Source organism: Chiloscyllium punctatum, chromosome 11 (genome assembly GCF_047496795.1).
Source record: "Chiloscyllium punctatum isolate Juve2018m chromosome 11, sChiPun1.3, whole genome shotgun sequence".
Classification (NCBI taxonomy): Eukaryota; Metazoa; Chordata; class Chondrichthyes; order Orectolobiformes; family Hemiscylliidae; genus Chiloscyllium; species Chiloscyllium punctatum.
The window spans coordinates 6,868,588-6,880,841 of record NC_092749.1 but is presented as its reverse complement, the minus strand read 5'-3'; the positions used below and the strand labels follow the sequence as shown (position 1 = coordinate 6,880,841).

Below are 12,254 nucleotides of genomic sequence, written 5' to 3'. Positions count from 1 at the left end.
TAGCCCAGTACATTTTATTCCTGCTGCTCATTCCAAAGTGAATCATCTCACACTCTTCTTAATTAAACTCCATTTGCCACCTCTCAGCACAGCTCTGCAGCTTATCTATGTCTCTCTGTAATCTGCAACATCCTTCGGCACTATCCACAACTCCACCAACCCTAGTGTCATCCACAAATTTATTAATCCATCCTTCTATGCGTCATCCAGTTTATTTACAAAAATGACAAACAGCAGTGGCCCCAAAGCAGGTCCTTGTGGTACACCCATATTCAAGGATGAGCATTTCCCATCAACCACCATCCTTTATCTTCTTTCAGCGAGGCAATTTCTGATCCAAACTATTAAGGATGAGCAATAAATGCTGGCACAGCTATGACACCCACATCTCATAAAAGAATTGAATACATTTCAGAACCTTAACTTGGCTTCCTCCCCACAGTGAATCCATCCCCAAGATCACTCTTCATCATCTCCTCAATCTTTTTGATCACAAACTGATCTCCAATTCATTCATTGGGCACGAGGTTATTACAGGAGGAGATTGTCATGTAAATGTTACTCACGGTTTACAATGATTCGGCTTCCTCTTCCATAGATACTACCCCGCACTGAGCAGTAATACACGGCAGTGTCATTGGGTTGAACGTTTGTGATGGTCAGAATGAAGCTGTTACTGGAGGAGTCTCGAGAAGGCTGGAATCGCTCAGTGAATCCTGGGCTCCATTGTGTGGAACCATCTTTACCATGTGTTAAAATTCGCACATAGTGACTCCCTGGTTTTTGTTTGTCCCATTTAACAGTGGTGTGTTTCACTGCGGCATTCCTCATGATGCACTGTAACCGGGCAGTGTGACCCCTGATGACATGTTTGAGACTCGGAGACTGGAGAAGGACGACAGGATTTGCAACTTGAGGGGAAAAGATCAAGGATTTAAGAATCAATTCTCTGAGTTACAATTTGCTGCCAGTTGTTCAAAGTGACAATTCAGGTGGAACACATTCTGTATTAAAAAGGGAACTTGTTTAAGATTGAACCAGTAGAATTGAAACAGAGAAAACAAAAGATCTTTAATTCATGAAATAACTGTAATAACTATTTGTGTAAACAATTAAAGAACCTGAGACTATAAGAAATAGGAACAGGAGGAGGCCACTCAGCCCACAAGCCTGCTATGCCATCCAATAGGATCCTGACAGATCTACATTCCTCACGACCACTTCCCTGTGATTTCCCTGTAATCCTTGATTCCCCAACTAACCAAGAATCTCGCTGTCTCAAACTTCGATATACACAAGAATTCTGCCCACCCACAGCTCTCTGTACCAAGGAGTTCTAAAGATTCACTGACAGAAGAAATTCCTCAACACCTCCGTTTTAAATTGATGCTTCATAATTCTGATACTGTGTCCTCTGGACTTAGACTCTCCCATGAAGGGAACCATCCTCTCAGCATTGACCCTGTCAAACCCTTTAGGAATCTGATATCTTTGAAAGAGATCACCTCTCATTCTTCTAAACCCCAGTGAGAAGATTCCCAATTGACATTTTTATTCATTTTGGAACGTGGGTGTCACTGGAAGGGCATTTATTGTCTGTCATGAGTTGTCTTTTAGGAGGTAGTGGTGTGGTGCTACCTTGAACCATTGCAGTCCATGTGCTGTAGGTAAACCCATCAGTCCCTTAGGAATGAAATCCCAGGATTTTGTACCCATCTGGGCAAGTGGGGAGCATTCCATCACACGCCTGGCCTGTACCTTGCAGATGGTGGACAGATTTAAGGAGTCAGGAGGTTAGTTACTTACCAGAGTATTCCTAGCCTTTGACAATAGACAATATGCAATAGACAATAGGTGCAGTAGTAGGACATACAGCCCGTCGAGCTAGCACCACCATTCATTATGATCATGGCTGATCATCCTCAATCAGTATCCTGTTCCTGCCTTATCCCCCTAACCCTTGATTCCACTATCTCTAAGAGCTTTAGCCATCTCTTACTTGAAAGTATCCAGAGACTTGGCCTCCACTGCCTTCTTTGGCAGAGCATTCCATACACCCACCACTCTCTGGGTGAAGAAGTTTCTCCTCAACTCTATTCTAAATGGCCTACCCCTTATTTTTAACCTGTGTCCTCTGGCTCTGGACTCACCCATCAGTGGAAACATGCTGCCTGCCTCCAAAGTGTCCAATCCATTAATAATTTTATAAGTCTCAATCAGATCCCCTCTAATCCTTCTAAACTCAAGTGTATACAAGCCCAGTTGCTCCAATCTTTCAACATTTGATAGTCCCGCCATTCCGGGAATTGACCTTGTGAACCTACACTGCACTCCCTCAAAATCCAGAATGTCCCTCAAACTTGGAGACCAAAACTGTACACAATACTCCAGGTGCAGTCTCACCAGGATCCTGTACAACTTCAGAAGAATCTCTTTGCTCCTATACTCAATTCCTCTTGTTATGAAGACCAGCATGCCATTAGCTTTCTTCACTACCTACTGTACCTGCATGCTTGCTTTCATTGACTGATGTACAAGAACATCTAGATCTCATTGTACTGCCCCTTTACCTAACTTGACTCCATTTAGATAGTAATCTGCCTTCCTGTTCTTGCCACCAAAGTGCATAACCACACATTTATCCACATTAAATTGCATCTGTCTTGCATCCATCCACTCACCGAGCCTGTCGAAGTCACCCTGTATACTCATAACATCCTCCTCACATTTCACCCTGCCACCCAGCTTTGCGTCATCAGCAAATTTGCTAATATTGCTTGTAATGTCTTCATCGATGTATATTGTAAACAGCTGCGGTCCCAGCACCGAACCTTGTGGTACCTGCCATTCTGAAAGGGACCCATTTATCACTACTCTTTGCTTCCTGTCAGTCAGGCAATTTTCAATCCAAGTCAGTACCTTGCCTCCAATGCCATGTGCCCTAATTTTAATTACTAATTTCCTATGTTGGACCTTATCAAAGGCTTTCTTAACATCCAGGTACACTACATCCACTGGCTCTCCCTTCTCCATCTTCATAGATACATCCTCAAAAAATTCCAGACGATTAGTTAAGCACAATTTCTCCTTCGTAAATCCTTACTGACTCTGACCTATCCTCTTACAGCTATCCAAATGAGTCGTAATTTCATCTTTTATAATTGACTCTAGCATCTTTCCCACCACTGACGTCTGGCTAACCAGTATATAATTCTGTTTTCTTTCTCCCTCTCTTCTTGAAAAGTGGGACAACATAAGCCACCCTCCAATCCACAGGAACTGATCCTGAATATATAGAACATTGGAAAATGATTACCAATGCATCCATGATTTCCAGAGCCACCTCCTTAAGTACCCTGGGATGCAGACCATCAGGTCTCAGAGACTTGTCAGCCTTCAGGCCTAACAGTCTATCCAACACCATTTCCTTCCCCTTCAGTTAATCCATTACCTAGGTCCTTCAGCCATTGTTACATTTGGGAGATTGCTTGTGTCTTCCCCAGTGAAGGCAAATCCAAACCTATTCAACTCTTTTGCCATTTCCTTGTTCCCTGTAATAAATTCATCTATTTCTGTCTTCAAGGGCCCAATTTTAGTCTTAACCATTTTTTTTCTTTTCACATACCCAAAAAAGCTTTTACTCCCCACCTTTTGGCCAGTTTACTTTCGTACGTCATTTTTTCTCTGCATATTGTCTGTTTAGTTAACCTTTGTTGCTCTTTAAAAGTTTCCCAGCCCTCTGGCTTCCCGCTCATCTTTGCTACGTTGTACTTCTTCGCTTTTATCTTTATACAGTCCTTATCTTCCCTCATCAGCCACGGCCGCCCCTGTCTCCCCTTGGGATTTTTCTTCCTCTTTGGAATGAACTGATCCTGCATCTTCTGCTTTATATCCAGAAATACCTGCCATTGTTGCTCCAGTGCCACCTGCTAGGGTATTGAACCATTGAACTTTGGCCAGCTTTTCCCTCATGGCTCCATAGTTCCCTTTGTTCAACTGCAATACTGACACTCCCGATTCTCCCTTCTCTGTCTCCCTTTGCAAATTAAAGCTTATCATGTTATGGTCACTACCTCCTAATGGCTCCCTTACTTCAAGGTCCCTGATTGAATCCAGTTCATTGCACAACACCAGATCCAGAATTGCCTTTACTCTGCAAAGCTCCAGTCCAAGCTATTCTAAGAATCCATCTCAGAAGCACTCAACAAACTCCCTTTTTGGGATCCAGTACCATCCTGATTCTCCCAGTCTAGCTCCATTTTGAAATCCCCCATAACAGCTGCAGTAATATCTTTGCAACAGGCGAATTTCAACTCCTTATTCAACTTACGCCCAACATTAAGACTACTTTGACTTGCAGTTCTAGCCAATGTGCTTATATTAGATTAGATTAGATTCCCTGCAGTGCGGAAACAGATCCTTCGGCCTAACCAGTCCACACCGACACTCTGAAGAGTAACCCACCCAGACCCATTTCCCTCTGACTAATGCACCTAGCATATGGGCAAATTAGCATGGCCAATTAATCTGACGTGCACATCTTTGGACTGTGGGAGGAAACCGGAGCACCCGGAGGAAACCCATGCAGACACGAGGAGAATGTGCAAACTCCCATAGTTTCTGGTCAATGGTAACCTCAAGGATAATGATATTGGCGAATTCAGTGATAGCAATCCTATTTGAATGGCAGGGGTGGTAGTTAAATTTTGTATTATTGGAGCCTGGCATTGTTTGGCATGAATGTTACTTTCCCCTTGTCAGCACAAGCCTGGATATTTTCTCAATCTTGTTTAATCTGAACATGAACTGTTTCAGTATCTGAGAAACTGCAAATGGTGCTAAACCTGTTCAGCCATTGCTTGTAGGACAATCTCTTGGTGCCAGGATCATACCAGTGAGCCTTCTCTGATCTCCACTAGTGAAATGATTTATTTCCTTAAAAAGAGGAACAAAACAGCTCACTGTGCTCTCGATGTGGTCTCACCGGCGCCTTGTAGCACTGCAGTAAGACTTCCTAACTCTGATTGGCTAACCTCCTTTAAATAAGGGCCAGAAGGCACAGCAGGGGTTGAATTCACAGTGACATTGCTTGAATAAAGGGCAGCTCCTGATTTCAGCTGCCAGCCCCAGACCATCCCCATTCCTTGTTCCCAACAGAGGCTCCTCTCTCCTCGCGCTTCCTTCTCCCTGTGATGTAATTGCACTGGAAGGAGTGGAGAGGATACTGCCTGGGATGGAGCACTTCAGCCATGAGGAGAGGCTGGATACACTTGCAGTGTTTTCTCTGGAGTGAGAAGGCTGAGGGATGACCTGACTGAGGAGTATAATGTGATGAGGGATATGGACACTGTGGATTGAAAGTGTATGTTTTCATTTAATTAAAAAATCAATAATGAGATGCAAAGTTTTAAAGTGAAAATCAGGAGGTTTTGAGGGGATTTTGGAAAACATTCAATGGGATGAAGGGCCTCTCCTCTGCTCCATCAATCGACGGCTCTGTCTAAGCTTCAAACCTAGTCTCAGTTGTGGGAGCTCATGGAGGTCGGGTTCCTTCCCTAGCCCCATACGTGATGTGGAGTGGTTCCCTTTAACCTGGATGTGTATGCCCCTTCGTGCTCTATGGTTCATTCCCAATCCCTGGGAGATTCTCTTGCAGATGTGGCATCTCACAGAGCAATCTCCCTGACTCTGCACATCCAGCCCGATGGCACTGACAGTCTTGTGAGTTGAATGGAATTAATGTCACTCATTCTTCAGGAGAAAGCTCCACATTTCCCACAAGATTCTCCTCCCATTGCTGCAAAAATATCTCTTATCTCCCACCATTCACCAACATTGAACCTGAGCTCAGCTTCCTCCCTACAGTGAATCCATCCCTGAGGTCACTCTCCATCATCTCCTCAAACTTCTTGAAAACAAACTGATCTTCAATTCATTCATTGGGCAGAAGGTTCTTGCTGGTGTTGATTGCCATGTAAACTCTACTTACTGTCTACAATGAGCTGGCTTCCTGTACCGGGGACATTATCCGAAACCATACAATAATAGACCCCAGTATCTCTGGGCCTCACATTTGAGATGGTCAGAATGAAGCTGTTACTGGAGGGATCTCTGGAAGGCTGGAAACGCTCAGTGAATCCTGGGTACCGTTGTGTGATGTTCCTCACATCATATGTTAAAATCCAGACCACCTTAATCCGTCTTTCCAACCGATACCAGTGTACATCGATGTGTGTCACTGCAGCATTCCTCATGGTGCACCGTAACCGGGCAGTGTGACCTTTGGTGACCCGTTCCAGGCTGGGAGACTGGAGAAGGACTGACACATTTGCACCTTCAAAATAAAAAATACCAATAAATAAACTACAGTCTGATTGTTTGGTCTTTCCTACACCTACGGCAGGGCTGAGGGAAATTGGATAAGCTGGGCAGATTGAAGACAAATGTGAGGGTCACAAGGTGTGCCCCTCCAGCTCCAGGTAGATAACATGGAGCCAGTGATGGTCCCAGGGTCAGTCTAAAGTACCTACAGCTCAGTTAGTGAGTCAGGGTGGGTCCCACTGGAATGTTGTGTCCCTTGTCCAGTAATATTCCATCCCACTTCAGGGGAGATGGAGGAGGAGATGCAGCACGGATTTGAAGGGTGAAGAATGAGAGACTCCAGCACAGCAATCTCTGATTCTGGATGGGGGATCAATTTGGTGATGACACCAAGATAAGGAGAAAAGTGAGGTGTCAAGAGGAGATGAAGAACCTGCAAAGAGAGAGTCACATGTGAAGTGAGTGACAAAATGTGGCAAATGGAATATAATATTGTAATATGCAATTTTTTTGGGGGTAGTGTAGAAATTATTGAGTAAGTTGATCAGAGGAATTAGAACAGGAGTAGGCCATTCAGCCCTATGAGCCTGTCCACCATTCAATGGAGTCATCGAGTCACAGTGTCATACAGCACAGAATCAGACCCTTAGGACCAAACAGTCCATGGTGAATGTAATCCCAAACAAGGCAAGAACAATGACTGCAGATGCTGGAAAGCAGATTCTGGATTAGAGTGGTGCTGGAAAAGCACAGCAGTTCTGGCAGCATCCGAGGAGCAGGGAAATCGACATTTTGGGCAAAAGCCCTTCATCAGGAAAGAGGCAGAGTGCCTGAAGGGTGGAGAGATAAATGAGAGGAGTTTGGGGTGGGGAGAAAGTAGCATAGAGTACAATAGGTGAGTGGAGGTGGGGATGAAGGTGATAGGTCAGGGAGGAGGGTTGGGAAAGTTAGAAAAGAGTACAATGGGTGAATGGGGGTGGGATAAAGGTGATAGGTCAGAGAGCAGTGTGGAGTGGATAGGTAGAAAGGAAGATAGGCAGGTAGGACAAGTCATGCAGACAGTGCTGAGCTGAAAGTTTGGAACTGGGATGAGGTGGGGGAAGGGGAAATGAGGAAACTGGTGAAGTCCATATTGATGCCCTGGGGTTGAAGTGTTCCGAGGCGGAAGATGAGGCGTTCTTCCTCCAGGCATCGGGTGGTGAGGGGTCGGCGGTGAGTGGGAGGGGGAGTTGAAATGTTGGACCACAGGGTGGTGTGGTTGATTGGTGTGGGTGTCCCAGAGATGTTCCCTAATGTAGGGGAGACCGCATTGGGAGCAACAAATACAATAAATGATATTGGTGGATGTGTAGGTAAGACTCTGATGGATGTGGAAGGCTCCTTTGGGGCCTTGGATGGAGGTGAGGGAGGAGGTGTGGGCGCAGGTTTTGCAATTCCTGCGGTGACAGGGGAAGGTGCCAGGACGGGAGGGTAGGTTGTTGGGGGGCGTGGACCTGACAAGGTAGTCACAGAGGGAATGGTCTTTGCCGAAGGTGGAAAGGGGTGGGGAGGGAAATATATCCCTGGTGGTGGGATCTATTTGGAGGTGGCGGAAATGTCGGCAGATGATTTGGTTTATGCGGAGGTTGATAGGGTGGACTGTGAGCATCAGGGCTGTTCTGTCCTTGTTACGGTTGGAGGTGTGGGGTCTGAGGGCGGAGGTGCCAGATGTGGACGAGATGCATTGGAGGGCATCTTTAACCATGTGGGAAGGGAAATTGCAGTCTCTAAAGAAGGAGGCCATCTGGTGTGTTCTGTGGTGGAACTGGTCCTCCTGGGAGCAGATACAGCGGAGGCAGAGGAATTGGAAATACAGGATGGCATTTTGTCAGGAGTTAGGGTGGGAAGTGGTGTAATCCAGGTAACTGTGGGTGTCGGTGGGTTTGTAAAAAATGTCAGTGTCAAGTCGGTCATCATTAATGGAGATGGAGAGGTCCAGGAAGGGGAAGGAGGTGTCAGAGATGGTCCAGGTAAATTTAAGTTCAGAGTGGAATGTGTTGGTGAAGTTGATGAATTGCTCAACCTCCTCACGGGAGCACGAGGTGGCGCCAATGCAGTCATCAATAATCCCAAACAAAACTAGTGCCAATATCCCTCCAAACCTTTACTTTTCATATACTTATCCAAATGTTTTTTTAAACATTGCGATTGTACCCACATCCAACTCTTCCTCAGGTCATTCATTCCACCCTTGAAATTCCCTCTGTGTAAAAAATTTGCCCATCATATCTTTTTAAAATCTCTCTACTTTTACCTTAAAAATGGGCTCCCTAGTGTAGAGATCCCTCATTCTCAGGAAAAGACACCTTCCATTAACCCTTTCAATATCTCTCTTTATTTTATAACTTTCTATCAGGTGAGCTCCCAACCTCTTATGCTCCAGTGAGAAAAGTTGCAACTAATTCAGATTTTCTTTGTCACATAACTTTTCCATAGCCAATAGCATTCTGGTAAATCACTTCAGAACCATCTCCAGTTTAGCAATATACTTCCTTTAACTGGGTGACCAGAATTGGACACAGTACTCTAGAAGAGGCCTCACCAATATCCTGCACAATCTCAATATCCCAACTCCTATAATCGAAAGACGAAACAACGAAGGCAAGTATGAATTTATTTTTAAACCACCCTGTCTACACGCAATGCTAACTTCAAAGAATTATGTACCAGCACCCAATGTTCTCAGCTGAATAAAACATTCCTCACATCCACTTTCCTCCACATTCCTGGAAACTGATCATGAAGTTATCAATCTCAGTCTTAAACATACAGAAGGACTCTGCTCCCACAGCTCTCTGGAGCAAGGAACCCAAAGGCTCACAATCCTGTCAGAGAAGACATTCTTCCTCATCTCAGTCTGAAACTGGTGTCCCTTAATTATGAGACTGTGGCCTCTGGTCCGAAACTCTCCCATGAGGGGAAACATCCTCTCAGCATTAATCCTGACAAGCTCCTTAAGTTTCCTTCAGAGAGATTACTTCTCATTCTTCTAAACTCAGGTGAGTAGAGTCCTAACCTGTTCAGCCTTTGCTCATAAGACAATCCCTCCATACCAGGGATCATCCTCGTGAACCTTCTCTGAACTGCCTCCAATTAAGTAAATCTTTCTTTCAATAAGGTGAACCAAAACTGCTGACAGTGCACCTGATGTGGGCCCACCAGCACCTTGTCCAGTTGCAGTAAAACTTCCTGACACTTATACTTCAACCCCCTTGAAATAAGGGCCAACATTCCATTAGCCTTCCTGATTTCCTGTTAACCCTGTGTGCTAGCTTTCTGAGTTTTGTGCACAAGTTTATCCAAATCTCTTTGTGTTGCAGTTTTCTGCAATTTCTCTCCATTTAAATAATATTCTGTTCTTTTTTTCTCCCTTCTAAAATGAACAACTTCACATTTTCACACATTATACTCCATTTGCCAGCTTTTTGCACACTTTCATAAAATGATCGATATCTCTATAAACTGTTTGTGTCTCTCTCACAAATTGCCTTTTCATTTATTTTTGTGTTATCTGCAAATATTCCTACATTAATATAAATTGTAAAAAGATGTGGTCTCAGCACTAATCTCTGTGGAACCCCATTGGTCCACTGTTCACAACGTGAAAATGAACGCCTTATCCCTTTTCACTGTTTCCTCCCCATGAGCCATTTCTCTGGCCACACTAGTATGCTCTCTCCAATATTGTGGATTCTTATCAAATGAATTTGCCTTTTGTGAGCCTCCTGACCAAATTCCTCCTGGAAGTCCAAACACAAAACATTTACTGGTTCCACTCTCTCCAATCTAGATGAGACTTTCTTGAAAAACTCAAATAAATTAGTCAGACATGATTTCCTTTTTATGAATCCACACTGACTCTGCTTGATTAGATTATGATTTTCCAAATGTTCGGCTATTACTTCCTGAATATATTGACATGAATCCTTTTCTCAATCCCAGGGGAGGGGCTTGCCCTGATTGGAGTTTGGAATGAAAAGAATTTTTGAAACATCTCAGTTTCTTTGGACCTTGACAGGGTGAATATGGAGAGGAGATTGTTTCCCTTTGTGGGGGTGTCTGGGGTCAGAGGGTTAAAGCTCATAGGAATGGGTCTGCAATTTAAGATGGAGATGAGGAGGAATTTAATCTCTCAGAGGAAGTGAATCTGAGGAATTCTTTACCCACACAGGGCTGTTGAGACTGAGTCCTGAAGTAACTTTGAGTTTGATAGTGACAGATATTTAATCAGGAATGGAATCCAGGGTTATGGGCAAAAGGTAGGAAAGTAGACATGGGAACTATTAGGGCAGCCACGATCTCACTGAATGGCAGAAACAACACAATGAGCTGAATGGTCTAATTGTGCTCCTATATCCTCTGGCCTTAAGGTCCAGTTTTGGCATTTAACAGGCTATTGGATGTTTGTTTAAATATAAACAATGTGCAGGATGGTGGGGAAAAGGCAAGCATTGGCACTAAGTTAAAGTGGTCAGAGAGCTGGTGCAGATACAATGGGCCCAATGGCTTCCTTCTTCATCAGAACATTCCTGTGATTTTGGGAACAGTGAGATTCCACTCTGTGCAGCAAATGTTGCTTCTTTTTTTCCATTTACTGGGCTCAGTTTGCAGCTGTTGTTCAAAAAAGGCAACCATATCTCAGCCAAATTATCAAAATCACATTTCCTGCAGTTTCCCTCTTTGTTCTGTAGATGGTGAAATCCCCCATTTGTTCCACAGTATTATCTGTCCATTTAACAGCTGGGAAATGGTGGAAGCACAAAGAGACTCTACACTCTCAGTGAGTGTGAAGGTGCAGCTTGAGAGTTGAGAATTAATGTGAGTGTCAGCACCGGTCCATTGGTGAAACTCACTCTGAATCACAAAGCTGTAAATTCACCAACTTTATAAAACAGCAGGTTGTCTTTCAATCCACCCTAATGAGACCCAGTGAACACACAGAGTAATCTAATCCACTCCAATTCCACACCTCAATGGAGCAGCCTTTCCCTCAATTCCATTCTCCCAGTAAATAAATAACAGAAAAAGATGGAAGGAATGCTCCATTTTCTGGTCTGTGTCAGCTGCACTAAAAATCCCCTGACAGTGACAAATTCTCCTTGTGACTCTCCCCTCCAGTTCTCAACATTCAAACTTATAGAATTCACACAAATTCCACAGCAGCAAAAGCCATAGAGAGGTCTTTTATAGCAAGTTAAACTTCTCCAAAGCAAACACTTACCAAAAGTAACACAGAGGGACAGGATCACAGCAAGTAGAGTTCCACTGATCATCTCAACAGACTGGCAACCCTGTTTCTCCACACAGTTTATTGTATGTCCAGTTACTAATTCAAAACTCAAAGTGTCTGAGCCAATTGCAGCTTTTTAAATCATTTATTCTCAGAAGTTAAAGAAATTAAGCTGCCAGTAAAAAGAAAATTCAACATGGTTCTCTAGCATGAGATGGGGGACAGCAGTTTGAACACATTCCTTATTCCATTTCTTGGCTTTCAATGTTTTTTTTCTAATTTTCTCTTAACCCTTTGGTGAACAGACATTACTGAGTGGGTTTCCATGAAGTGAATCTGATAATATTTGTTGTTTATGATTTGTTGTCAGTGAATCTACCCTGAGAATTATACAGTGGTGGTTACAATCTTTGCAACAATTATCATGACAATGGATCCTCACCCCAGCTTATTTCCAAACACATGAAAGGAGTAATGACAACATGCGTAATTTAAAATTCCACATTGTCATGACTCTCAGGAAATCAAGTCCACTAGTCCACGAGTTGTTGCAATGGGGAAAGATTTATTCAAACATTCCAAAGTCCCCAATTAGCCTGACCATGAAACTCAGGGTAAATGTAAACACAAACCAGGTTACTGAACTGAGCAAGATAAACTTAAA

At 43.7% G+C, this 12,254-nt stretch overlaps 1 protein-coding gene across 1 annotated transcript in view; it reads right to left on the bottom strand.

The window, feature by feature from the left end:
- Nucleotides 1-11,837, bottom strand: part of LOC140482706 (immunoglobulin superfamily member 2-like) — a 35,670-nt gene extending 23,833 nt beyond the window's left edge. Inside the window, exons 1-3 of the mRNA XM_072580240.1 lie at nt 11,582-11,837; nt 5,990-6,334; nt 567-911 (exon numbers count right to left, since the gene is read on the bottom strand). Coding sequence (XP_072436341.1) covers nt 567-911; nt 5,990-6,334; nt 11,582-11,633 — 742 coding nt within the window. The 5' untranslated portion in view covers nt 11,634-11,837. The remainder of the gene's footprint in view (nt 1-566; nt 912-5,989; nt 6,335-11,581) is intronic.
- Between the last annotated feature and the right edge of the window lie 417 nt (nt 11,838-12,254).